At 43.5% G+C, this 27,796-nt stretch overlaps 1 protein-coding gene across 1 annotated transcript in view; it reads right to left on the bottom strand.

The window, feature by feature from the left end:
- Window positions 1–12,556: 12,556 nt before the first annotated feature.
- The window catches only part of ADAM17 (ADAM metallopeptidase domain 17), a 158,823-nt gene continuing 143,583 nt past the window's right edge, over window positions 12,557–27,796 (bottom strand). The window contains exons 18-20 of the mRNA XM_082251945.1: window positions 23,051–23,139; window positions 15,704–15,760; window positions 12,557–13,390 (exon numbers count right to left, since the gene is read on the bottom strand). Coding sequence (XP_082108071.1) covers window positions 13,046–13,390; window positions 15,704–15,760; window positions 23,051–23,139 — 491 coding nt within the window. The 3' untranslated portion in view covers window positions 12,557–13,045. The remainder of the gene's footprint in view (window positions 13,391–15,703; window positions 15,761–23,050; window positions 23,140–27,796) is intronic.

Raw genomic sequence — 27,796 nt, 5'->3', positions numbered from 1 at the left:
TGTCTGCTTTTTGTTCTCGATGAGCCTGGGCTACAAGCGTCTTGACAGCACATTCCCACACCCCACACAAATGGGAGAGGCTGGATCTGCTCTCCATCCCAGTGTCTTCCCCTCCCTCCGTGCACTGTGTATGTAAATAGGATGTGTGGGCAGGAAAGTTTTGACCTCCTTGGCGGTCTGATTATGTCAGTATTTTTGAGTGTGAAAGCAATACGTTGTTTTGAATGGAAATCTGTTATTTTATATTGTAGGCCTGTAATTCTTAGGAATAAAGCCCCGTAAACACGTACCGATTGTTGGCCAACCGTTCGGCCGTCTTTTGTCCGGTGCTGTTTTGTTGGTTGAAAAGTGCTCAAGACTGCACACGAATTTTGTCGGCCAACAACAACCAGCTTCAGAAGTGATGTCATGTGATGGTCTACTTTTCGTGTGTTTTTTTTCTTCACTGAGCATGCCCAGTCTTGAGCATCACATTTTTGTCGGCCGAAATCTGTACTGACTGACGAACAATCGGCCAACAAAAATTTTATAGCCTGCACACCAGATTTTGTTCGGCCAAAAAGTCGCAGTCGGTTGTCGGCAGCATCATACTAACAAGCCGATAATCGGCTGATCGGCCGTTGGCCGACAATTTACGGCCAACAATCGGTGCATGTGTATGGGCCTTTACTCACTTAAATCTGTCCAAACAAGAGTCTAGTAGACATCCCAGGTATGATAAAGTTTGAAACACAAAATCATAAATTATATAATACATTTTATTAAATGTAATCAAACCAAAAACACTGAAATTTGTCCAAACAAGGGTGCAATATTACTTATCACTGTAATACTAGACACTGCATATTGGTTTAGTAAACATCCCGGGTATGAAGAATTTTGAAACATTTGGACTGCACAAAGTCCGATGTCACAATCAGTACAATGGGACCTGGTTTCCTTTCTGATTTTCCTTCCACTGTCATCTCGCTTCGAGCAACAAACCATGCACATTGTAGGTGCTGACTTTTTCTGGGTTGGTGAGATGAAGTCCATGAAATGATGACCAGTCAGGCATTCCGGGTTGACAATGCCAACAACACGACGTCCAGCTCTATTCACAGCCATTGATGGTGTTTGGTGGTTCACAAAGATAAGTTCGGCAACTTTCCAAATGAAGTCAGAATGAATCACAGGCTTGTCACTTTTTTTTTGGAGCAGAATGTAGACATTCCAAAAGCATCGCGCAAGATGTTTGAAGATCTTCTTGTAGTATTTCTTTTGCTGTTTCCCCATTGCTGGGTAGAATGTCATTGCTTGGTCGGCTCTGTCGACACCTCCCATGGTGTTATTGTAGTCTATCCCCACTTGTGGCTTCACAATTTCTTTCCCACCTTTCGTGTGCACCATAACAATGGAGGTATTATGAACTGTACTCATTAGGCACACATCTTTCTTGTCACGCCATCGCAGTGCCATCATTTTACCTTTCTGCCAGGCAACCATTTCTCCAGTCTTCAGCTTCTTATTGCCTAACGTTGGCGGCATGTCGCGGTGGTTAGCCCTAACAGTTCCATAGGCATCTGTTTTGTTTTTCAGAAGAAACTCATAAGGTTTAGGAGACATATAAAAGTTGTTGGTTGTTATGCAATAGCCCTGATTTAGCAATGGCTCAATGAGTGAAAGAATGGAAGATGTTGCCACCATTCCAACGTTGCTGTATTTTGGATTGAATTTTGTTTCTTTTCCAGTGTATATGACTGAATTCCAAATGTAGCCAGTTGACAATTCTCATAGCATGTACAATTTTACGCCAAATCAATCTTTGATGCAATTTATTTTATTCAGCTGAGCCTCCCTTGTAGGCCATTAGACTTTCATCTATGCTGATATCTTTCTGGCACATAACTCTGTTGGAAATTATTTAGAGTCATTTGAGATACTTCCCAAAATATCTTTAGTTTTGGTGCAGGATGAGTAGTTATATCAAATTCTTCCTGGTTTTCAAAGTGTAAATATTTCATGGGCTGGTCAGAAGGAACCGCGCATTCAGCCAAGGCTCGGCAGTTCCTAAATGTTTTGCAGGACAATTTTATGGGTCAGATGGTGAACGCACCGACAAGAAACAATGCGGTACTTGACCTAATGATTACCAACAATACAGACCTGCTCACAGATATAGAAATACGGGGCAACTTAGGAAACAGTGACCATAGGTCAATTAGATTCAGTATTTATCATAGTAATAGGAAGCACAAGGGTAATATAAGGACACTAAATTTCAAAAGAGCAAATTTCCCAAAACTGCGCTCTCTGCTAGAAAATATCAAATGGGATAGAACCCTGGGAACAAAGAACACCGAGGAAAAATGGGAGTGCTTCAAGAGCGTACTAAACAAAGGGATTGGCCAGTGCATTCCAAAGGGAAATGAATTTAAAAGAGAAAAACTAAACCCTGGGTGGCTAAACTCCAACATAAAAATGCATATTAATACTAAAGAAAAGGCCTTCAAAAAATACAAGACTGAGGGGTCATTGGCAAGAAATGTAAAGACGAAATCAAAGCGGCTAAAATAGAACACGAGAGACATATAGCGGAAGAGAGTAAAAAGAACCCCAAGAAATTCTTTAAGTATATAAACAGTAAGAAAGCGAGGCCAGAACACATTAGCCCCATAAAAGACTACAAGGGAAATATGGCCACAGGGGACAGAGAAAAGGCGGAAGTATTAAATCATTTCTTCTCTTCAGTCTTCACAAAAGAATCGGGGGGGCTACACTAACCCAGCTTGTAAGGCTAAACTAAATAATACCTCAGGAAGTACCACCATGGCTAACAGAAGATAGACTTAGAACTAAACTAGATAAACTTAACATAAATAAATCACCGGGACCGGATGGCTTGCACCCGAGGGTTCTTAAAGAGCTCAGCCAGGTGATTGCCAGACCATTATTCCTGATCTTTAAGGATAGTCTACAGACGGGTATGGTGCCAGCTGATTGGAAAAAAGCCAACGTGCTACCAATATTTAAAAAAGGGCCAAGATATATCCCGGGTAACTATAGGCCGGTCAGCCTAACATCAGTAGTCTGCAAGATTTTGGAGGGGATGTTAAGGGACCCTATACAAAACTTTAGTAATGAAAACGGTATTATTAGTAGTAATCAGCATGGATTCATGAAAAATCGTTCTTGTCAAACCAATCTATTAACCTTCTACAATGAAGTGAGCTGCCACCTAGATAAAGATAAGCCTGTGGATGAACCGCACAGCGTCCCGGAAGCGGCCGCCAAAGAGGGATTCGCGGCCCCTACTGCTTGGATGCCCGTTGTTTTGATCATTTATGTGAGTACCCGACTTATTTTAACCTTAATAAAGCATTTACATAAACGGTACATCACTATATCGGTACTTCTTTCCTTTATCATCATCGCATACACCCAAGAGGAGATCCTACTACCCGGCAAATAAAGGGGGTGTCCCCTCCCCCCCCCCCTCCATAGGAGCCTAAAGACTACGCTGCAATAAGGCCCAATACCCCTGTAGGGGTACATACTTCCGGTGAGTGCGGGAGTGATAAGAGGGGTGCACCTGTGTGTTTCTGCCCATCACTCACCCCACTTCCTAAACAAGCACCGTAAGCACCTTAATTTCACCCGGAAAATTACTGGCAAACAACTATTTCCATTGGTTTATATTCACGGACTCACTTATATAGTTAACAGATTGTGGGACTGTTTTTTCAGTTTTTTCACTGCACGAGCACTTTTCCACTATTGCTTGTATCTATATTTATATGTGCAACTGTGAATGTATAGTTTATGTTACATTAAGCACGGCTTTATATTTATTCTGATTTTAAACTAATAGACACTTTACCTATGCACATTGCACCATATCACTTTAAAGACAACTCCATCAATTTATTTATTTAAATTAACACCTTTACCTATTTGCACCTTTGCACACACTTTAACCACATTCACTGTAATTATATTATATTAGGCAGCGCCACTTTACCTCACCTTACCTATATACTCTGATATAGCCTTCTGGCCATATTTTGAGGTAGGCTGCAGCCTTTTGCCAATTGTCCACAAGCGCGGATCCCCCTTTTTCTTACCAGTTCCATACAGTAGCTGCCTTTTAACTTGTCCCAGTAAAGTTTAGTGTGCTTTATGTAGCTGGGCTTTCCACTCTTCTCCCCCAGACTGCTTCCTTACTTATGAAACTTTGCTGCTTCTCCTCTACACTGTCAGTTCCCTCTGCAAATTCATGTATCAACTCCTTCTATTTAACCATTTACTAACTGATCTGTCAGTAGTAAACTCCATTTTTTATCTTGTATCTACAGGTAAGCCTATAATAGGGCTTACATGTAGGTACAGTGAATATCTCCTAAACCTAGCAGCCGGTGATAGCACCAGCGCATGTGCACTGCACTCTCAATGGAGAGCATACCATCCATTGAGAGAGCTGTGCTGTGACCATGACACCTGCACGCATGCATGGGGGTTACATCATTGCAGTTTGGCCAAACGACTGGAGCCCAAGAAATCAGAGAGAAGACCAGACAAAGATGGAATTCCGCTCAGTAGTGACAGCACATCGCTGGAGAGATCTGTTTTTTTAGGGAAGTCTGTCGTAATATTTCACCAAAGTCCAACCGCTTCCCCCCCCCCTTCCGAACAGGGTTGTTAAAAAAGAAAAAAAATTGTTAGAAAAATATAATTCCCACAGGTATTTGGTTTGGGCTGGAGTCACCTGTCAGTCTAGGGTGATGCAGAACCTGTATGAATACAGCCGCAGGCCCTAATTTGATAGGTGTGCAGGTGAGTGGCCCCCAAATACACACTGTCTGTGTTCTGGCTGTACATCTGCATCCCCATGTCTGCCAAATTAGGACCCGCAGCTGTGTTTGTACAGCTCCAGGTGGCTCAAGCCACATAAAAAAAACACTGACTTACACTTTACAGACCACAGCATCCATGTGCATGAGCCCCAACACCTCATTCACACACAGATTTATTTATCAACTCAGTTTCATCTTTTATATTTAGCAGAAATTCTGTGAGTTATGACGGATTTGTGTCTGCTAATAATCGATTTTATTGTATTTTTATCGAAATATAGCTTTAAGATTTTCTTCGGGGGGTGGGGGGCTGTCAGGTAGTCTGTACAGGGCTGAAAAGTCAAAAAAAGGTGCGCAAATCAATAAGTAGAAGCAGCACTAGAGAAATATGTAAATGAAGTGAAAGTGGATAGTAATGCACTTCAATAGTAAACCAACAATATTAATGTGTAAAACAATCAAATCTTGTAGGTGCAAAAATAGTGCACGAAATTGGAGGACTTCAGAATCACGTGTAAACAAAATACAGTTCATCAATTAAAGTCCATAATCAAACATGTGCAAATAATATGTTCAGTGGTGAGTCCACATTTAAATGGTGACTGTGTTCAAATTCCAACGTAGTGAATGGCCTCTTACTTACCATGTGTAAAGCCCTGTACACACACACAGATTGTTGGCCGTAAATTGTCGGCCAACGTCCGATCGGCCGATTGTAGGCTTGTTAGTATGATGCTTCCGACAACCAACTGCGACTTTTCGGCCGAAAAAAATCTGGTGTGCATGCTATAAAATTTTTGTTGGCCAACAACAGAACGGCCGATTGTTCCTCAGTCAGTACAGATTTCGGCAGACAAAAATCAGATGAGCAAGACTGGGCATGCTCAGAGAAGAAAAAACACAGGGAAAGTCAACCATCACATGACATCACTTCTGAAGTTGGTTTTTGTTGGCCAACAAAAGTCCAGTGCAAGTCTAGAGCACATTTCAACCAACAAACCACACTCGACAAAAGACGGCCGATCGGTCGGCCAACAATCTGTGCGTGTGTACAGGGCTTTAGACAAAACAGAGCCTCCAAATAAACTTGACAATGTGATAATAAAATAACTCCCAGTGATAAAGATGGACTCTTACCAGAGATGATGGAGGTAAAAACTTCCGTGTTAGCAGGACTGAAGAGGTGGAGCACTTTCCTTGAGGATCCTCCAGATCACATCCACCCATAGCATCCAGAAAAAAACTTGGTGCGGCTCAAGATGAAATGGCCCAAAGATGCATTCCCAAAAGAAAGAAAGGGTCTAATAGTGAATTATCCTTTAAAACCAAATTTAATAAAGGCAAATACACTTACAGCAATCCAAGTTAAAAAGATGCAACAAGCTGAAGAACGTCACGGCAGTCTGCAGAACGGTATAGTGACAAAATGACAGCACGACCAGCTCCTTCCGACGTGTTTCCACACAAGGGGTCGTCTACTGGGACTGGAGCATAAAGGCGCGCTGTCAACCTCCATGTTTAAATAGCCGCATGTAATGTGCAAATCTGGTCCAGCTGCGGCGTTCTGGAAGTCTGATGACATCACTTCCGGTTTTATGAACCGGATGTACTCATTCCACTTCCGGTTTAGCGATCCAGGATATCAACACTGACTTTAACCCAGGAAGGAAAACGTCAGCAAATTGTTGGAGAACACCCCTAGTGTCTGCAAGATGTTAAATATGCAAACCTCTAGGGTGCAAAAATGTTCAGCCACAATTGCCACATCAAGAATATACTGGTGTAAAAAAAGGGGGGGGCAAACTTCAATTATGAATATGCTTATTATCAAAAGAATTGCCAAATATATACATTTAAAGGGCTGAACGTGGCTTCCTGTACCATGGACCGGAAGTGCTCATACTCCTCCATGAACCAGAAGTGCTCACACTACTTCCTGTGCCATGAACAGGAAGTGCTCACACTACTTCCTGTGCCATGAACGGGAAGTGCTCATACTCCTCCATGAACTGGAAGTGCACCTTTTTTTACACCGGGATATTCTTGATGTGGCAAGTGTGGCTGAACATTTTTGCACCCTAGAGGTTTGCATATTTAACATCTTGCAGACACTAGGGGTGTTCAACAATTTGCTGACGTTTCCCTTCCTGGGTTAAAGTCAGTGTTGATATCCTGGATCGCTAAACCGGAAGTGGAATGAGTACATCCGTTTCATGAAACCAGAAGTGATGTCATCAGACTTCCGGAACGCCGCAGCTGGACCAGATTTGCACATTACATGCGGCTATTTAAACATTGAGGTTGACAGCGCGCCTTTATGCTCCAGTCCCAGTAGACGACCCCTTGTGTGGAAACGCGTCGTCATTTTGTCATGATACCATTCTGCAGACAGCCATGATGTTCTTCAGCTTGTTGCATCTTTTTAACTTGGATTGCTGTAAGTGTATTTGCCTTTATTAAATTTGGTTTTAAAGGATAATGCACTATTAGTCCCTTTCTTTCTTTTGGGAATGCATCTTTGGGCCATTTCATCTTGAGCCGCACCAAGTTTTTTTCTGGATGCTATGGGTGGATGTGATCTGGAGGATCCTCAAGGAGAGTGCTCCACCTCTTCAGTCCTGTTAACAAGGGATCATCTACCTACTTTGCTTGAAGTTTTTACCTCCATCATCTCTGGTAAGAGTCCATCTTTATCATCATTTTATTATCACATTGTCAAGTTTATTTGGAGGCTCTGTTTTGTCTAACACATGGTAAGAGGCCATTCACTACGTTGGAATTTGAACACAGTCACCATTTAAATGTGGACTCACAACTGAACATATTATTTGCACATGTTTGATTATGGACTTTAATTGATGAACTGTATTTTGTTTACACATAATTCTGAAGTCCTCCAAATTTGTGCACTATTTTTGCACCTACAAGATTTGATTGTTTTACACATTAATATTGTTAGTTTACTATTGAAGCGCATTACTATCCACTTTCACTTCAGTCTTTACAGGGCCCCCGCAATTTATATCAGCAGCCCTCCCCGTTCACACTACAATGTTGGTGTCATGCAAGTTTTTTCTCTGCAGAAAACTGTATACGTGTTGACTATTTCTGCACGATACCAGTGTGGTAATGTGAACAGGGCTCACTCATGAAAACAATTGTTTTCTTTGTGCCCCTGCTAACAAAGGTGCAGAAACATACATGGTGTGAACAAACCCTAAGAGAGCTGTGTGACTAAAAGGAGAAAATTAAATATTTTGACCAGGACAGGATACCAAAAAACACAATTCACTTGAAGGGGCCATATTGGGGGGGAGGAACTCCTTTGTTGCTCCATTCCCTTTCTCACTGTATAGTGTTAGATCAGCAGTGTAATGTGCTGCAAAAATGCCATGCCTGGAGGTTGGTTAGATCGCCACTCCATCCCCTCTCTCGTTAGCAATCCATCTACACATAAACAGCAAGAAATTGCAGGATATTAAAGAGTTAAGCATTTTTCTGGAATATTGATCGCAGCCTCACCTTCAACAGATCTCATCCCAGGACTGTTAAGCTGGCATATGGTTAAACTAGTAAAAAGCCAACACTACATTTAGGCTTTATTCTCACTTGTACGACTGCAAAGTTTCCTGAATTTGGAGTGCAATTTAGGATGGGTGCGATTGGATGTGAATTACTTTCCCTCTGCAAAGTCGGACCCACTGTTGCATGTAAAATATTCAGGTATGACTTTCATGCAACTTTTGAGGGTTAACATCGAAGTCTATGAGAGAGTTGGACCAAAGTAGTGCATGAACCACTTTGAAGTTGCTGTGACTTTAAGTCACACATAATTGAATGGTGTTTGAAAAACATGGGGTATGTCATGTGACTTTGATGTCCAAAGTTGCACAACAAGTCACACAAGTGTGAATGGGGAGTGAATAATCAGTTCTGAGGATTGGTTCCCTTTAAGATCTGTACAATTTATTGGTGCTATAGGGTTGTCAATAAGTAAGCAATCGTGGTGCTGGACATTGATCTATAGAAATGAGTCGGTTTTGACAAATTCTATTTATTTCTGTAAAAAATACTGCAGTTGCAAGTCCTGCAAACGTAAGCACACTTTTTTTGTTTTACAATGAGGTTTACAAGGCTGTCTCTTTATCACATGCACAGAATTGCCTAAAACACAAGAGAAACTACAGCCAGAATAAGTTAAGTTGTATGTATAGCCACTGTTGTTAGTAATATGGATATAGCAGGGAGTAGGTTAAAACTCCAGTCAGGTGATATTTTTGTGGTCTGTACTGTACACCATTGGGGAAATTTCCCTTCACTTCTTTCCCCAGTGGAGCAACAGGAAGTTAGAAGAATTCTTCCAGTGAAGATTAATTCTCTTCCTAAAGGGTTACTAAACCCAGGACCCTGCATTCACTATAACTGTCCTCCACAGTACATGAAAATGCAATGGTTTTAGTAAATATAAACTGCTAAATACCTTTTCTCATTAGCAGTATATAGCAGTTTTGCGACTTCTATCAGTGCTCAGCAGAGCACTGGTTAAAGCTTGTAGGAGGAGTTTTTATTCTCCCCTGATTGTCCTATGAGGCTGCAGGACCCCTGACCCTCTGTCTGGACAGTGCTGATTGGCCCCGTGCTGATCACATGCACTTGCCAAGAAAAAACTCTCTGCACATGTTCAGTTTGATGTGTATTGCTAGAGTGCCCCCAAGGCTCTGTTCTATCAGGAGATGGATTGGGAACTGTAGAAGAAGGGGAGGATTAGAGGAGGCAGGATCAAACAGCCTTTTTTACACAATGCAGAGGATTAACCAATTAGGTTCCACAGTGAGTATAACAAGCATGCTTTACTGCATATACAGACTTTACTGTTGTGGGTTTAGTAACGCCTTACAACAGGTATCCCTATAACAGGTGTCCCCATTTAAAGGTCCCCCTTACTTCCTGAGGACAACAAACATTTAGAATTTTCCCTCTCTGTTTATTGTCAGTGACAGATGGAGTGATAGGGATATAGATAACAATAAAACAGTACAGAGGGTATAATCTGTTCCTACTCTATCCAAAATAAAAGAGGTTTTGCCTAGAGATACACTTTAATATAAACCTGAGAGGAATATTTAGGGGCGCCATTGCTAACCAGCTTCACAAATCCTTTGTCCATGGCTGCTATGCTTATTCAGTGCCTTTTATCAAGAGATGCATGCTAGTTCCATATCCGTGTCCTAAAGAACTGACAAAAATATCCAGACACCTTGCATTTTTACAAGGAGTCAATAATGGCAGCCCCCGCCAATTCAGCACAGGTTACTTTAAAGAAACACTCAGTGGCCCATTCAGAGCAAAGGGACATTGACTTCTAATAGCTCAACCTCCCAGAAATGTATACTCATATCTGTGTTCTATTGTCCTAACAAAGCAGGGCTTCTGGGTATAAGGATGCATATAACTTCCCCCATGTGACAGTGCTTGGGGCCTGATCAGCAAATCAAAAAGCCTGACCACCAATGTGGAAGGGGCAGGTATATCGTTCTTTGGGCAAGCTCTGATACTGGTGCTTTCATAGGGGAGGGGGCTCCTCCAGCAGGGAGTGTTCTATACTGTGTATAGTGGTTTGCTACCTTGCTAAAATAGGGTCGTATGCATTTTTCATTCATTCAGGACTAGGCTGCTTTAATAAAATCTGTGACATAAAGTTTTAACACACCACAACAGGTCACTAAAGTGTAAATGATCCCTCATAGTAATTGGCTGTCAATCCTATTTTATGACAGCAGAACCACTATCCAGGCACAGTGGAAAGTCTTCTTACAGGTGCAGTGGGAGTTCAGTGTATCTCTGATACAAGAGGGGAAGAAGGTGGGTACCGGCTCCCTTTTTGTAGTAATTTACACATTGTATCTCTGCCCTGTACCGCTTATGACAATTTCTGAGGGTGCAGTTAGGTATAAGTTCAAGTATGTTGCTCACAATCTGCCATAAAACAGTGTTAATTGATAAATAACTCACAAACCAAGTCACAGATTTAACAAAGAATAAAAAGAAAAAAGGGAAACTTTAAAAAAGGGTGTCGAGTCTGCAGCTGACGCTAGAAGAAAATGAGAAGAAACCAGGTTATATACTGAATCACAGAACAATGCGTGTGGCGAGCACACCCAACTTCGCCACTGATGGCAAACACAATATGTAATATACGGACAGGTATTTGGCACTTACAAAAGCCATATTATTACATTACAATGTTACATGAAAGTAAATTAACCACTTCACAGAGATGTCTAAAGCCTTTGGTCGTTTTGTTTCATTGCCTTTCACTGTTGTGTGAAGCTAATCCAGTTTACAGGAAGAGGGCACAGTATCTCCTTATTAGCTCTCAGATTCTATATTTTCCAACCATATGGCAGGTTTTTTTATGACTACATAACTACCACTGCAGTAAACAAGGCACCAAAACTTGGGTTTTAGCTAAGTAGGTAGAGGCTTGTTCCGTCCCTTTCCTAGGAATATAGCACAAGTGAAAGAAACTGGAGTAATGGAGGGACCTAAACTGGGATTAGGTAAGTATGGGCCCTTGTGGCCCTTCTCTACTGGTACAGCAAGGGTAAAACTACCAGTGAAGCAAGTGAGGCATGGCACCAGAATTGGGGTTTCAGAAAAGTATGTAGGGGCCTGTCTCAGCCCTTACTGCTCTGTATCATTGTAAACAGCCCACCAGTTATCCTATTACAGAGCAGACTGTTCCTCTTAGCTGTATGTCTATATATAGTACATACCATAAAATGGGACAGCAAACGCAGCACATAAGTTACCCCTCTACACAGCAAAGTGAATGGTGGCGTAGGTGCTCCATATCACAATAGTACAGGCCTAGGTAAAGGAAAGCGGCATTCATACATTTTGCAATGCCAAGATGCATGGTGTGTGTGATTATGGCTCAGGTCTCAATAAGGCCATGTTATTGCACTATTATGCTGCAGCAATAGGACAGGCTGCAGAACAGAAGACTTCTATCGAGGTTTGGCTGAGGTGTGTGTCTTTTTGTCTGCAACTATTTAAGCCCAACTCTGCAATTAGGGACTTTTTGCATTATGCCCATCCACAAATTCATTACATGTACATTCCTGTAATTACCAGCTTCAGGAGGTGATAAAACAAATATTTACTACCTGTGACATCAATCAGCCCTGTTTTCTAAGCTATGATCGGGTGCCTGGAAGAAGGTCTGTGCAGCAGTGTCATGTCATTTCCTCCTGTTACTGGACATTCCCAATATTCCTGCCCACTGTTTCCTGCCCTTGAGTTAGAACAACACAGGGGTGGGTGAAGGGACCGGTCCCCTAGCAGCTAACAATCTGCAAAACCTGTAAGGTCTTTGGGACAAGAAAGGACGTTGAAAGTACTAAGAAAATTTGACGCTGTATGGATCAGGAATTTGCTTTGGCGGAAGGCACAAAAGGAAAAGGTGCAATGTTGGCAATACACTGTTCCATTTTGATTTTTTGCCTGGAGTTGGGCTTTAATCATTCAGATGGGATAAACAGTGCATAAAAGTTATATAGTGCAAGGGTAACTCAAACATGTTTGGTTCATTACAATCACAAGGTGAAGTACTCTGAACAGGGCAATTATGTTGGAATAGTGGATGTGGTTGTTCCAAGTCTTTTATTTGTATACTAACGGAAAACTATTCTCAGGCCTGATCATTATCTGACCAACACCAATCAGATACCACGAGCCTGTATAGCCAAATCCAACACAAATTCAGTTTTGCAAAGGTCAGCACATCTGAATCCTAACAAATGCCCAAATTTAGTTATAGAAACAGAACTATCTACACAGAACATGTACCCCCTGTGACAACAAAGAGGGCTGGTTAACCAAATCATAGGAGGTCTTTATTCCAAGAATAAAACCTTATAAATATAGACCTTTTTATAATTCCCAACGGACCTTACATAAAATCTCCTACTCTTGGCTGTTTAAACATAAATAGAATTGAAGAACATCTTATATTGACTTCCCTTTAAGTTAATGGTTAAAGCATACAAAACACTTATTTTCAAAAACATGAAGTATATACAATATCTGAAAATATCAGGAATCAGTGCAGTTTTATGGACTAAATTGTCATAAGTTGTGGCTCCTGGTAATACAGATTGTCTACAATTAATCATGAAATGATTGTCAATGTTTCAGTGCACTCTGACATATCAGCAGGCTGTCTCCTTGCTGTCCACACGTCCCTGTCGCTGCAATTTGAAAGATGAAGCCTTTTCACTTCTGGTGACGGGGTGGTCAGTGAGGTCTTCAAAGGACTTTGCAGGAGACCCGCTGGTAGGAAAGGGATCGTCATCAAACTGGTCATCGAGATGAGAGTCTGTGCTGGGGTCCTCCTGGATGGTATCCATTCTTTGATGGTCACCTTTGGCAGAGGCAGAGGTTGGCACAACTGGAGTTTGCTGTATGGACTGGAATCGGCTAGCAACTTGGGCAGAAGGGAAAGGCTTAACAATTCGTACAGGAGCAGAATCCAGACTGCTGAGCATTTCCACATTCTGTCAGGAACAACAAAAAATGTGTCAACCATCTTTGTAGAGATTCATATTCAAAGACTGAAAAGCTATAGGCGGTGTGCTGCTTGAGGATTTGTTGTTTTGTGTATTATACAGGTTCCCCTTACATAAAAGGTTTTATTTACATGTGCCAGAAAAAGCTCCACATAAGTCCTCCACACAGTGTTATCTTCTGAGTCTAATACCTCCTATCTGGGAAGGTAATGCAGTTGTTTCCCCCAAGCTTCTTTAAAAGCGGAGTTCCGGCCTCAAAATCGAAAAAAAAAAAACGATTTTGGGCAATCAGCTTGCTGAGGGCAACCTGAAAGAGAAATGGATAGTGCCGATTTTTGTTTTGGTCACTTACCTTATTATAGAAGAAAATATACTCACCCCTTCCACTTTCTCCCTCTGCTGCCACGGCCCGCGCCGTCACTTCCGGTTTGCGATGATTCCTGGGAGCTGAACGTCATCGCTCCCAGGAATCAATGCGCCTGCACCGGCCCCGCTCGTCACTTCCAGTGCAGGCGCGGCATTCACTGCTAAACAGCTTCTGGGCATGCCCAGAAGCTGTGCAGTGATGCCGCGCCTGCACCGGAAGTGATGAGCGGGGCCGGTGCAGGCGCATTGTGGGACTCCGACGTCACCGAAGAGGGACGCTGCGGCTTCAGCTGCCCACACCTGAGATGGCAGCGCTGGAGAAGAAATTTTCAAGGTAAGTATTTCTTCTTACAGGTAAGTGCGACCCAGGACAGTTCAGAGGCTATCCATTATGGAATGTATTAGCCCTGACTATCCCGGGGGTATTTTTAGTTTAAATTGACCCCCGAGGCCGGAACTCAGCTTTAAGCATTGCCATCAGAGAAATGGCTTGCCTACTGACCGACAACAGTAGGCCAAGGACAAGCAGACTTTGCTGGCTGAGCTGCCAGCTTTACAAGCTGCTCCAGAAGCTTTGAAGGTAAAATCTCAGTTCTTCACGAGGGGTTTACTAAAGGCGAATAGACTGTGCACTTTGCAAAGTCCAGTTGCTCTAGAGTTTAGTAAAGGAGGTGAAGCTTCACTTTGCAAAGAACATTCAACCAGATGCAAGGAAAAAAAAACAGCATTATTGCTTGCAAATCATAGGATGATGGAAGTCAGTAGAGCTTCTGCTCATTTACTAAGCTGTGGAGCAACTGTACTTTGCAAAATGCACAGTCCATTTGCCTTTAGTAAATCCACCCCACCGTCTGTGGCTATTTTAAGGGAGCCTAAGTCTGTCTGTGTTGGAAGAGTGGAAACACTCAGGACTCCAGAGATAAGAATAGGTAAAAATCTAATGGGTGGCTCAGCACACATTTCCTCTTGGGATTGAAAGATCATATTTATGAAAGAATTACTATACTTAAAATTACAAAATTTTAAAGAACTTTTTACTAGAGTTTAGAGCTTAAAATGGAACCAAAGTCTACAAATTGTACCTTGCCTTCAATGGTCCAGAGCCCCTTGCCTGCAGGAGACTGGTCACATGGATTAAAGGACGCTGCTGGAGCCAGGGGTAAGGTAAGCAATACTCATTGGCCCTGCAGTCCTAGACTAAATGAGCACATAACCCTTGCTGTGTAGAGGAAGGGGTGGGAGCCCATTGCAAGAGTACATCTTCTCTTTTTTCAGGAGTTCAGCTTTAAAGTGATATCAAATCCAAAAGCAAACATTTATTATATTGCAGTTTACCAATTCTTAAATGTGATGGCTGCATTACTTTTCTTTAGACTTTCATTCCTTTTCACCTGGTGATCTGGCTAGCAAATCGGTTGTTTTTCAAAGGAGCAAGCTCTCCTGCAGATGTAGCAGTTGGGCGAGTTGAAACAAACTATTTACCACTAACAGTGGTGCTTACAATGATCAGCTTTTATTTATGTAAAAGCTTTATCCCAAAAGAAAAAAAATGTTGCTGTAACGGTTTATAAGTGTGAGCTAGAGTTTGGCTTCAATTTGTTAGTGTATCTAAATTTGCTAGTTTATCCAACAATGCTGCTGTCCAAAAGTGCCCGTGCTTGTTCATCTAGAGTAAGAGCAGGTGGCGTGTTACTGGCCAGATCACCAGATGAAAACAGAAGGCCTAAAACTAATGCTGCCACCACATATATTGCAGCTCACCCATCATTAGATTACATTTCTGGTTTTGTATTTAATACCATTTTAACAGCATTCAAAGATAAATATGAAGATTACCCAATGCCTAGTAAAAAGCACATACACATAGTCTGGGCACGCAGTAATTCTTTTTGATATCCCCAATCTTTTACCACATTGGAAGACATTAATACTTACACTTGGCAAGAATAAGGATTTGGCATTTTCCTCATACTGCTTGTCCAGTTTCTTATCCTGGTAAAATATGGGAAAAAATAATCAATTCTATTCATCATATACTAGGTAGCAAATACACTGTTCTATAAGCAAACATAAAGACACGTCAGACTGCCTAGACAGAAACTGTATGGAGCCGAGTCTGTCATTCTGTGTGCCTGGAAATGAGGTGGGAAGAAATGTCAGAGTGGATTTCCCTGACTGTTATTATTGATTGTCTAGGTCTCTCATCGGGGATATCTGCACATCCAATAAACATGCTAGTTCAGCCAAGAAGATCAGACATTAGGGTGAGGCCCCACATTTGTCTAAGGCCCTTTTCACATGGGATTTCCAATCAGCTCCGCCTGTCTGTTTTTCAAACTGACCGGATCGGACTCTCCATTTACCCCCATGGAGCAGCGGATGTCAGCGGTGCTATTCGAACTGATCCTGTCCGTGAAATCCAAATAGATGGTAACCCTATTTTCCATCCATCTGGAGGACAGGCGGCCTGTTTTCATCTGATTTACCATAGAGGAGAGCAGGGATCTGACAGCTCCATCTCAGCACAGTGAGCGGAGACACATCTGTCATCCGCCTACTCAGCGGGGATCAGTGGATCGAACCCCGCTGAGCAAAACAGAGTCCGCCGGGTGGAAAGCACGTGTGAAAGGACCCTTAACCTGGGTGCTTAACCTGTGGCCCTCCAGCTGTCCTATGAGGCATTGCAAGGCTGACAGTTCCCAAAGTCATGATGGGACTTGTAGTTCTGCAACAGCTGGAGGGACACAGGTTGAGCACCCATGGTCTAGTGCAGTAATGACAAACCTTGGCACCTCAGATGTTTTGAAACTACATTTCCCATGATGCTCATCTACACTGCAGAGTGCATGATGGGAAATGTCCTTCCAAAACATCTGGGGTGCCAAGGTTCGCCATCACTGGTCTAGTGTATCTAAACCCAAAAACAAAAAAAGTAATATACTGCAGATTACCATTCCTTAGATGGGGTAACTGCATTTGTTTTATAATCAACAGGTATTTTTGTACTTGCAGAAAGTGTTCTTGGCCAGAAAATGAAAACAAATGCAGCCACTACATCTAAGGACTGGTAAGCTGCAATAAATTACATTTTTGTTTTACTTTAACCCCTTTTCTTCTGCCGCAGCATACCTTTAAAAATTCTGAACACCCAGGGGTGAGAACAATTGGCAATCCTGTGATCAGTGTAATTGTCTTTCACAGTGATCAGATGATCAGGAGCCAGGCCCACGAGCTGGAAGCGTACCGTGAACACACTCTTAGCACAGAAACATTGGCCACCCAGCAGTATATATACACTATATTGTCAAAAGTATTGGGACGCCTGCCTTTACACACACATGAACTTTAATGGCAACCCAGTCTTAGTCCATAAGGTTCAATATTGAGTAAGTTGGCCCACCCTTTGCAGCAATAACAGCTTCAAGTCTTCTTAGAAGGCTGTCCACAAGGTTTAGGAGTGTGTCTATGGGAATATTTGACCATTCTTCCAGAAGTGCATTTGTGAGCTCAGGCGCTGATGTTGGACGAGAAGGCCTGGCTCACAGTCTAATTCATCCAAAGATGTTTTATTGGGTTGAGGTGCAGGCCAGCCAAGTTCCTCCACCCTCGCTCATCCATGTCTTTATAAACCTTGCTTTGTGCAATGGTGAGTCATGTTGGAACAGGAAGGGGCCATCCCCAAACTGTTCCCACAAAGTTGGGAGCATGATATTGTCCAAAATGTCTTGGTATGCTGACGCCTTAAGAGTTCCCTTCATTGAAACTAAAGGGCCTGTGACGAGACCAATCTCGCCACTGGGCGTTGGAGAAGCCTGGTTGCTCGCCTCCTGCAATGGGACTATGGACCCTCTCATCAGCCCAGGCTAAACGTAAACCCCATGGCAATTTGACTGTGTTTGTGGCATCTGTGCGCTGTTTGGATATGTTGAGCGCTCAGATCCAGGCTATCTGGGGATGGGTTGAATGTAGGGGTTCTGTTCAGTAGACTGGGAGTTATGCATTTTTGTGTCTTTTTGTGTTTCTTTAAACATGTGGCTAATGGAGCCTTGCCTCTCCTGGAAGCTAAAACGTATTCCTGTAAACTGTAAGGAACAGGAAGCCAACTCCTAATATGGGCATTACAGGAAGTTCTGAGGAGACGGGCGGTCTATTGACACTCAGAGTAATGTGTATTGAGGGCTCGTTAGGGAACCATTGTTCTGTGTCTGACTGTTGTGTACATTGATTGCCCCCTGGGGCTTCTGTCTCCTTGCATTGGTCAAAGCTATCTGACCAATCCCTGTTGACTCATTTTCAAGCCCTCATTTGCATATGCTGGAGATGACCTTAGTGAGAACTGCAAGCACTTTACAATTGACCAATGGGAAAGCGGTTGTTGGGGGAAGGATGTTCCAATTTCTGTATAAAAGTGTGCTCTGTTCTTCCAATAAATGTTGTTCCTGTTTTACCCTCATCTCGGAGCTTTGTCTCGTTATTGGGGGAATCTGCTGCAGGGATTGCTATGGTCTTCCATACTCCCTTAGAGAATCACTAAGCTCTTATAAGAGCTTGTATAAGAGCTTGTTCGTGCTGCACTCTCTGGGGAAAGAGAGGTTCACCCACAGGAACCTGGGGCCTTGTCGTTGGTCCAGGGTGGGTAGGAGATGCAAAGACCCCAACCAAGCTGCGGCGGTTCGTGGAGTCTGAAGTGCTTACGGTGTCTGGTGGAGTGCTTGGAGCCCTCGGGAAGCACTAGGAGCATCTGTCAATGGAGGTACCTGCTCAGGGGTGCCCTGTTCCGTAACAGGGCCAAACCAAACCCCTGAAAAACAACCCCCCCACCATAATCCCCCCTGCACCGAATGATTTAGACCAGTGCACAAAGCAAGGTCCATAATGACATGGATGAGTGAGTTTGGGGTGAAGGAACCTGACTGGCCTGCACAGAGTCCTGACCTCAACCCGATAGAACACCGCTGGGATGAATTAGAGTGTGAGCTATGCTTTCTCGTCCAACATCAGTGCCTGACCTCACAAATGTGCTTCTGGAAGAATGGTCAAACATTCCCATAGACACACTCCTAAACCTTGTAGACAGCCTTCCCAGAAGAGTTGAACTTGTTCATGTGTGAAGGCAGGCGTCCCAATACTTTTGACAATATAGTGATGTGCGGCATGTGAGCGTAAAGCCCACCTTTTTGTCACCGCACGTGGACAGCAAGTTAAATCTGCTGGATCTTTCAAATGCCTTTCCAGTCAGTAGCTAGCTTCAGTGGGTTATTAAGGATTCACTCAGAATATAGTGACCTATGTCAAAGGCTTCTAGCACGTGGCCATTTATATAGTCAATGAACACCTCAATGAATTTATTAAAGTAAATCATGAACCCACATTTAGGCCAAATGACACCAATCCTGTTACCTGCAAGAATAAGTCAACTATAGGAAAAATAAAGAGACATGGAAAAATCTGGAATATTGCTGCACTCTTTCGTAACTTTATTGAAGCATTAAAATCACATCACAGGTATGACAGGAACATAAAAAGTTAACGTGTTTCGTGCTAACGCCAACGCTTACTCAAACCTCGTATACACATGCATTGCATGAAATAATACAAGCAAGCATGGTATGGCAATTAAGCAATTGAACATTTAACCAATAAATCAATTAAAGATGCACTTCCACTACACTAGTGAGAGCCTATGCTCCTTGCCTTCCCATACTAACATGTCATATAACACATTCAATTCATTTTGGACTCTTACCTTCTTACTCTGTTACCTTCTCGCACACAATTTCTTTTCTTTTGATGGGATTTATTAATCGCCAACAGTGGGATGCGTCTATGGCCGCTAGATTTTCGCCCTCTCTCGCCAAATTATACTTGGGTTGGTGGGAGAGGGTTCACATCTATGGCGAGGGTAATCCATTCAGGTTCAGCATTAAATTGTTCTATCGCTACATAGATAATCTGATTTTTGTCCTTGATGGAGCTGGGTTTGTGTTGGGAAAATGTATAGAATATCTTAATAGCAATGAATTAAACCGAAGATTCACAGGACAACAAAACGATCATACTATACCATTTTTTGGATGTGGCATTATCACATAGTGAAGGCAAAGTGAGAACCAATCTATACAGAAAACCATTGTCAGGTAATACCATTCTCAGAGCTGACTCTGGACACCCCAGACACACCATCAGGGGTATTCCAGTGGGTCAGATGCTGAGGATTCGCCCCATTTGCTCTGAGGAAGTGGATTACAAGTTGGAGTGTCAGTGCTTCACTCAGCGCAGTTATTCTACTGCTGATTTGAGCAGAGCGCTGGACATCGCTGGAGCCACACCCAGGGAGAACCTCTTGAGGGGTAAGAGAAAAAGTCCTGGCAAGTGTAGTGCACCAGTATTTTCCACAGATTATAGCATGGAATTTTAGAAGGTGAGGAAAATTGTAGAGAAGTAAATTCCAGTGCTAAATCAGGATGAGGTCTACACCAAAGTTCTTAAAAATGGGAATTAAAGTGGTGTCACGACGAGCCCTTCTTTGGGACAGTCTTTATCCCCTAGTTACTTTTTATCGAAGAGACCCGGTAACACACATTGGTCAAGCTTTAGAGGCAACTTCAAATGTGGTGCAAATGATTCTCCAAGTTGTCCGGGAATTATTGAGGGGGTCAAATTTAGATCTAGCACTAATGGAAGAGAGTATGGTGTAAAATCTTTCATTAATTGGAATACAAAAAATGTGATATACCTCATCACTTGTGCTATATGTAATGTCCAGTATGTCGGGAGAACAACCAGGCAGTTATGCGACCTCCTGAGAGACCATGTATATGACACCGTCAAACATCATGATACAAGTGTGGCACATCACTTCAACGCACATCATATTAGGAACACAATGGCCATCAGTGTCCAGTGTAGAGAAGGTGGGTACTCCCAGGCGTGGTGGTGACAGGTTTAGGTCTCTCTGTATACGCGAGGTTTATTGGATCTTTCATTTGTGCACTAGACTTCCACAGGGGTTAAATTATGAGTGACACCTTACACATTTTTATGAAGGGGACTGTTAGCATCTGGAGGGTATGTTGGTCTGTATCCTTGTATGGTGGTGTGATATATATATGAACACAGTGGCATTTTAATTTGAATAATTTTATGAACAGCCATGATGGTACTGACGTTCGTTTATATCACTCCACATTTAACACATTATATGGAGTCAGTAAGTTTGGTATTATGTGTTGATTCATACAAGGATCATTCCTGTTTTGTTCAACTGTACCTTTTGTGTATGAGGTTTCCAGGGGTCCATTTTTTGTTGGATTATTTTGATCTTTCTTTGATCTTTTATCCATATTTTGTTTTTATGAATTCTTTTGTCTGTTTTTTAAGTTTTGAACACTATTTCATCAAACATAATTTGTTGTTTTCCAAACTTTTGCATTAAGTTAGGGGTGTCCAAACTTTTTTCAAAGAGGGCCAGATTTGATGAAGTGAACATGCGTGAGGGCCAACCATTTTGCCTTACATTCTTTTGACCATTAAAATGAAATGCAAATTAACTATTTTATCCAAAGTTTATTGCAAACGACATACTTTTCATTTCGTCACATGGATGACAAATCCCAACAGGTGTTAAATCACTCTGCCTTTCATATCTGAAGGCCAGATGAAAAAAAAAACCAGGAAGCTGAAATATGTCAGGAACATTGTAAAGTACATAACACCAAGTATACATGGTGTGTCCAAATATATTCATAACTGATTTAGACCAACTGACATTAACTGAGATTTTACAATGTATTCATCTCAATTGGGAGCATGAGTGCTCCCTAATCAGTCACACAAGGGTTAATCACATATAAGCGCTATATGAACCCACCGATGATTATTAATGATGGCAGCAATAATAGTCATGAACGATGCCAATGTATTTATCTAAATTACCTGTGGGGCCGTATTAAAGCAGCCCACGGGCCAAATTGGCCCGCAGGCAGGACTTTAAACATGCCTGCATTAAGTGGTTATAGGTCATCATTGTCTGTCTGGCGTGCTGTGAATGGCTTGTTAGCCATGCAGCCTTCCAAAGGAGGAAGCAACATTATGTGTATCCCTCACATTATGTGCACTTCGTTTGTGAGGGTGTCCTGCTGTAGTTGGCTGACCATCTCCTTCCCTGTGCTCTCCTGCACAGTCATCCAGCAGGGGCTGGGTTGGAGGAGATTTCTGTGGCTTATTTTGTTTGGGATTTTTTTTTGTTTTTTGATTTGTGTGTTATATGACATGTTAGTATGGGAAGGCAAGGAGCATAGGCTATCACTAGTGTAGTGGAAGTGCATCTTAAATTGATTTATCGGTTAATTGTTCAATTGCTTAATTGCCGTACCATGCTTACTTGTATCATACATATATATCTTTCATGCAATGTACGTGTATATGAGGTTTGAGTAAGCGCTGACGTTAGTGTGAAACACGTTACCTTTTACATTCTGGTCATACCTGTGATGTGATTTTAATGCTTCAATAAAGTTACCATTTTGCATGTCTCGGAATCTCACAGACAAGCTGTGCAGCACCCTGGGTTTCCGGTTCGCATGTCACTCACCTAGAGCTGCATTTCTTTGGCTTTACTTACAGGAAAAATAAAAAAAATTAAGGAAGTACTGTATAAGAATAGCTGCCCCTCTGCGCCTGCATTTTTTTTTTTTTTGGATAGAACATTCTACATTACATTTTTGGCATAGTAAAACCGCAAAGAACAAAATGTGAAAGTTAGTTCAACTGCTGAGAACTGTTTTAGGCTACGTTCACATGTCGCCACGATTCTGCCCGTGATCCAGAATCATTGCAAATCGCGGGATGCCTGTGTGATGCCCGTGATTTGCAATGGCACCCCAAACGCTGGCGAATCGCGGTAACAACGCCTGTCGCCCAATAAAGGTACAAGGGCTTCTTTTGGGCGTCAAGCGTCCCGTGATTCTGTTTGTGCGATGTTACCGCGATTCGGCAGGCGAAAATCACGGCAGCATCACACAGCGTTTGGGGTGCCATTGCAAATCACAGGCATCGCACAGGCGTCCCGCTACGCCCACATGTGAATGTAGCCTTAAAGTTCAGTGTACAAAACTCTGATATCAGGTGGATGTAACCTGGATGATTGGTGGATGTAATTGGTGTGTTCAGTTACTGGAGAGGATTGTTCTATCTGCACTCCTTTCATATTCATATAGGATATATCAATATCATATTAGTAGGGACAAGTCAAAATGTTCAGCATGAAACACATGTACTCACCACACAGTGGACCAGTATACTGAAAGGGATCCAGAAGACCAAAGAGAACACGATGACCGACCCCACAATGTTATCAGCCAGGAACTTGCCTAAAAACACAAACCTCTAACCAGTCAGGAAGTAAAATAACAATTCTAGATAAAATTATTAATTCAATGTCTAATTCCACACAAGAAGTGATAGATACTTCAGTTACTCCAGCTTCTGCATTCCCCATAATGTAAAATAATCCAACAGCAGCCACACTGACTGCTACAGGTAGGTATACTTGGAAATCAGGTTCACCCAACACAAAATGCATGCTCTTAATGGAGGGACCAACTCAAATTTTAAAGTTGTACTACAAGCAGATATTACCAAAAAATAGATTTTTTGTACTCACTGTAAAATAATTTTCTCAGAGTCCATTGCGATACACAAAAGTTTTTAACCTATGGGGGTTATACTGCAACCTACAGGAAGGCTAGACACTGGCAAAAAAAAAAAAAAAAAACCCTTGGCCTACTACTACCAGCATACCTCAGTTTTGCAGCAAAAGCAATACTAAGAGCATGATCATTAACACAGAATCTTACACATGAATCTAGTGAGAACATGAGACAAAGTGCCAGCCTTGCAAATCTGGGAAACCGCTGCTTGATACCAATAAGCCCAAGAAGCACTTCCAGATCTAGTGGAGTGTGCCTCGACAGGAGAGGGTGGTAAGAGATCCTTGAGACTATAAGCATGGATAAAGGATTTGTCTGAGCCACCTAGAAATGATGAAACGGGTGCATCCATAAGGAGGACATTTTAGAATGACAAATGGAATCTGTGTTTCCGAAACAAGCATTGGCTGAAAGATTCTTATAGGTCAAACCACATCCTCACAATGAAACAAAAATGGGATTTTTGACTTACCGTAAAATCCATTTTTCTGATGTTCATTGACAGACACAGCTCCTGATTCTTCTTAACCATTTGGGTTATGCTGCTCCCTACAGGGGTAGAACACTAGGCAGGAAAAAAACTTGACTACGCCTATGGGGCAGTCCCAGGGGGTATACTACTACTTCCTGCTGTAGGAACTCAGTTTTGTTACAAGCAGTATCAGAAGAAAAAACCCCAACTCCATCAATCAGAGAAATGGATTCACTAGAATCACTGGAATCCCTTCTGCCTGAATCCTGCACAGGAGTTGTGGCAGAAGTGGGAGAGGGCTGGAACGAATCAGTCAGCCCACCTTAGAATGCTGGCTACCCTGTTGAAGAGCTGGAAAGCGAAGCCACCTCTAGAGGCCATGGATCCTTGATCCATTTCACCAGAAACTCTTTAGCAGAGATCTTGTGTGGAACTGTGCAAACAGACTGCCTCGAGGGTGCACGCCATCAGGACCAGCACACGCATGCAAGACTGGAGAGATGACTGTCTGCTGAACAACAGCAGCTGAATTGCCTCCTGCAATGTCTGGAGTTTTTCCAAAGGAAGAAACACTTTGGCTGAGGCCGAGTCCAGAGTCAGACACAGAGTGTCAAGTTTTTGTGGACAGAATCAAAGCAGACTCTTGAATGTTCAGGATCCAACCAAACTGCCTTTAGAGTTCGCAGAGCAATCTCCAGTAGTCCATCAGAGCAGTCAGAGACTCAGTTCGCAGAAGAGGATCGTCCAGGTACCCCAGTACCGCAATCCCCCCTTGACTCAAACAATGCTAGCCCCAGGGCCAACACTCCGGTGAAGACCTGAGGTGCGGAGGCGAGACCAAAGGTCAGCACCACAAACTGATAATGCTCCTCGTCAAAACGGAGGAAGCGCTGGCGACCAGCACATATTAGAATGTGCAAGTAGGAGTCCTTGATGTGTCTGGAGATCCTGAGAGACAAAGAGGCTGCTTAAGAGCCGAGAACGGCCCACGTCTACGACGGGACTCCTTGCCCTTGGTAGCCTGCGGAAGAAGAGTACTCTTCCCCCTGTGAGACCCTTAATGATGTCATCCAAGGAAGCTCCAAACAGGCGATCCCCTACAAGAGTGAGATCAGATAAGACCTTCTAAGAAGAAGTCGAGCCTGCAGACCAGCATTTCAGCCAGACAATACGCCGAAGGACCACTGCTGATACAGACAGCCTAGAAATCAAAGGAGCCGCATCCAAAAAGGCATCACAGACAAACTGTAGCACCTGGATCAACCGGTCCACCAGCTCCGCAAAGGCAGGGGAAGCTATTCTCCCTCCAGTTCCCGGCTTAAAACTTAGCTCACTCGGTCAGAGTTTGCGACACCAGGGCAATAGTAATTACCGGCCTAATTTCCGAACCAGCCTCAGTTCAAATATGGCGGGCCAGAGCATCCGCCTTATTAGCTGGACCTGTAAAGGTCGGGGGCTCCTCAACCGGAGTGAAGGTAACTCAATTTGACCTGGAAACCGGTCAGTTCACAACAGGTGGGACTGTCCACCTTTTACGCAGTAAATCCTCATAAGGATACCGCAAGCAAAAAACGCCTAGCAACCACTGCGTTTTGGAAAACCCCACTGTTTTGTGACAATGTTGTCAAGGTAAGTGGAAAAAGGAACACCCTCGCTGCTTTGGAGTGCCTGTGGGTGCCAAAAGGAACCGGTGCCTCCAACACGGGGTCAGCCACAACCTCCATTTTTAGTTTCATGCACTGACACAAAAAAATGCATCCACCAGCGCCTATTTAAGCACGGCTAGAGGAGCAGAGGAATCATCCGCACTATCTGAGCACTTAGGGTGTGTGGATGCAGACCCAGTAGGGTCGCTAAATACTGAGCTCACCCCGAAAAAATATCAGTGGAGGCCGCAGACTGTGATCCCACAAAGGGGATGCCGGCCATGGGTCCACAAATGGACCACCTGTTGGATCCCACAAAAAACAAGGGGTTACCCTCTGTGCCCTCCATAGAGGAAATAGGACAAAGCCCTCTTCAAAGGGGGCCGCCCGGCGTGATGCGGATGCGCAGGCAGGGTACCTTGCTAAACAAGGCAGGTGCTCCACACAATAATGAGGGCAAGACACCCCCCACAGCGCCACCCGGTCCAAGGGAGGTGCCAAGCTGACCATATAGCCCAGCAGGCTGCAAGCCGTGGCCTAAATTTTTGTGGCGGCCCAGCCACAATTGCACGGATCTTCAGCCTGGCGGATGCGCAAAGGAAGAGTAGGGGCTTCAGCTACACGCACTGGGGCCGCCCCCCCAACGGCGACGCCTGACTGGGCCGCATGGCCTAGTAGGCCGCAGCCTAACATTTTGAGGGCACCCAGCCGCCAGGACGTGAGCCTCAAAGGAGCCGACCACCCAGGAGCAGCGAAAGGGAAGGCAATTGCCCAAATGTGAGGCAGTGGATTCAGCCATGCTCACAGGGGCTGCCTCACGTAGTTTCCAAGTAGTAGGCCGCAAAGCCGCGGCCTAAATTTTCGGCAGCATCCTGCCGCGTGAGGCCATGGATGCTAAACTATCCGCTCCCCCATCTCAACAACCGCCACAGGGAGCCCAGAGGACATGCCTGCCTAGTCACCAACCCCCAGGATGGCAGGGAACCCTGCTCAACCCCCCATTGTGCACCAGGGAAACCTGGTCAGCAGCCCGGTCAGCAGCAACTCCAACCAGCTCCCCTAAGAGCATGTGGCAACAGCCATGTCATAACTTTACCCAGGGGGGAGGGGGGGTCCTTACTCCTGACTAGGCAGAAAAAACGGAGTACCTATGGCAAGAAGTGGGAGTACACCCCTGGGACTGCCATATAGGCGTAGTCAAGTTTTTTCCTGCCTAGTGTCCTACTCCTGTAGGGAGCAGCATAACCCAATGGGTAAGAAGAATCAGGAGCGGTGTCCGTCAATGAACGAAAGAGAAATGTATTTTTGGTGTATTGGAGCTGGACAGAGGGACTAAATATCAAGGTACTGATTGAGATGAAAAGCAGAAAGCACCCTAGGCAAGAGGGAAGTCCCTATGCAAAACCAGAAAGAATTCTGCAAAGGATAAAGCCAACACCTTGCATGATGATCACAAGCAATACACTTTGTGGGTAAAAGAAGAAGGTCTCTGAAGTGAAAAAGAGAACCAATTCAAATCCCACAAAATCACAGGAATGAACCAGGGGTCATTATAGTTATACCAGACTCCCTGTTCAAAGAAGCAAGGAGTGAAAGATCAACAGTCTGAAACAAGACCGAAAAAGGGTAAAACCCTGGCCTTTAATTGTGCTGAGAGCCAAGCACTGGTCCAAAACAAAGCTTCAGGAAGGAGAGGGTTTGTCACAAATAGAAACTCCTAGGGCGGAAGCCACCAGGGCATCCCCTGCTTCCAACTAGGGGATCCCTGGACCTGATGACAAACTTGCTCAGTTTGTTGTTGAACCTTGAAAACAGGAGGTCCACATCCAGCATCCCCTACCTGCAACACAAGCCCTGGAAAACCTCCAGGTGTAGGGAGCACTTCCTAGGTCCAGGAGCCGCTGTTGAGGAAGACTGCCATCCATATGCCTGGAATGTATAGAGTGGACAAGGCTGGAACATAAAGTTCTGCTATAGACAGGATCTAATAAAACTCTCTTGTAGTGGTGAGACTTCTGGTTCTTTAATGATGGTTTATATATGTTATTGTCATGGCTTTGTCTGATTGTATCTTGATCAGATGGCTTTTCAGCAGGATGGTCCACTACTACAGAGAAGAAAAATCACCTGATGCTGCAGGATGTGGATTGGGAGACCAGATTATAAAGACAACCAAATCCCCAGCACTGTCCTCAGCGCA

Source organism: Pelophylax lessonae (genome assembly GCF_965119305.1).
Source record: "Pelophylax lessonae genome assembly, chromosome: 3".
Taxonomy (NCBI): Eukaryota; Metazoa; Chordata; class Amphibia; order Anura; family Ranidae; genus Pelophylax; species Pelophylax lessonae.
This window is presented reverse-complemented; position numbering and strand designations above follow the sequence as displayed.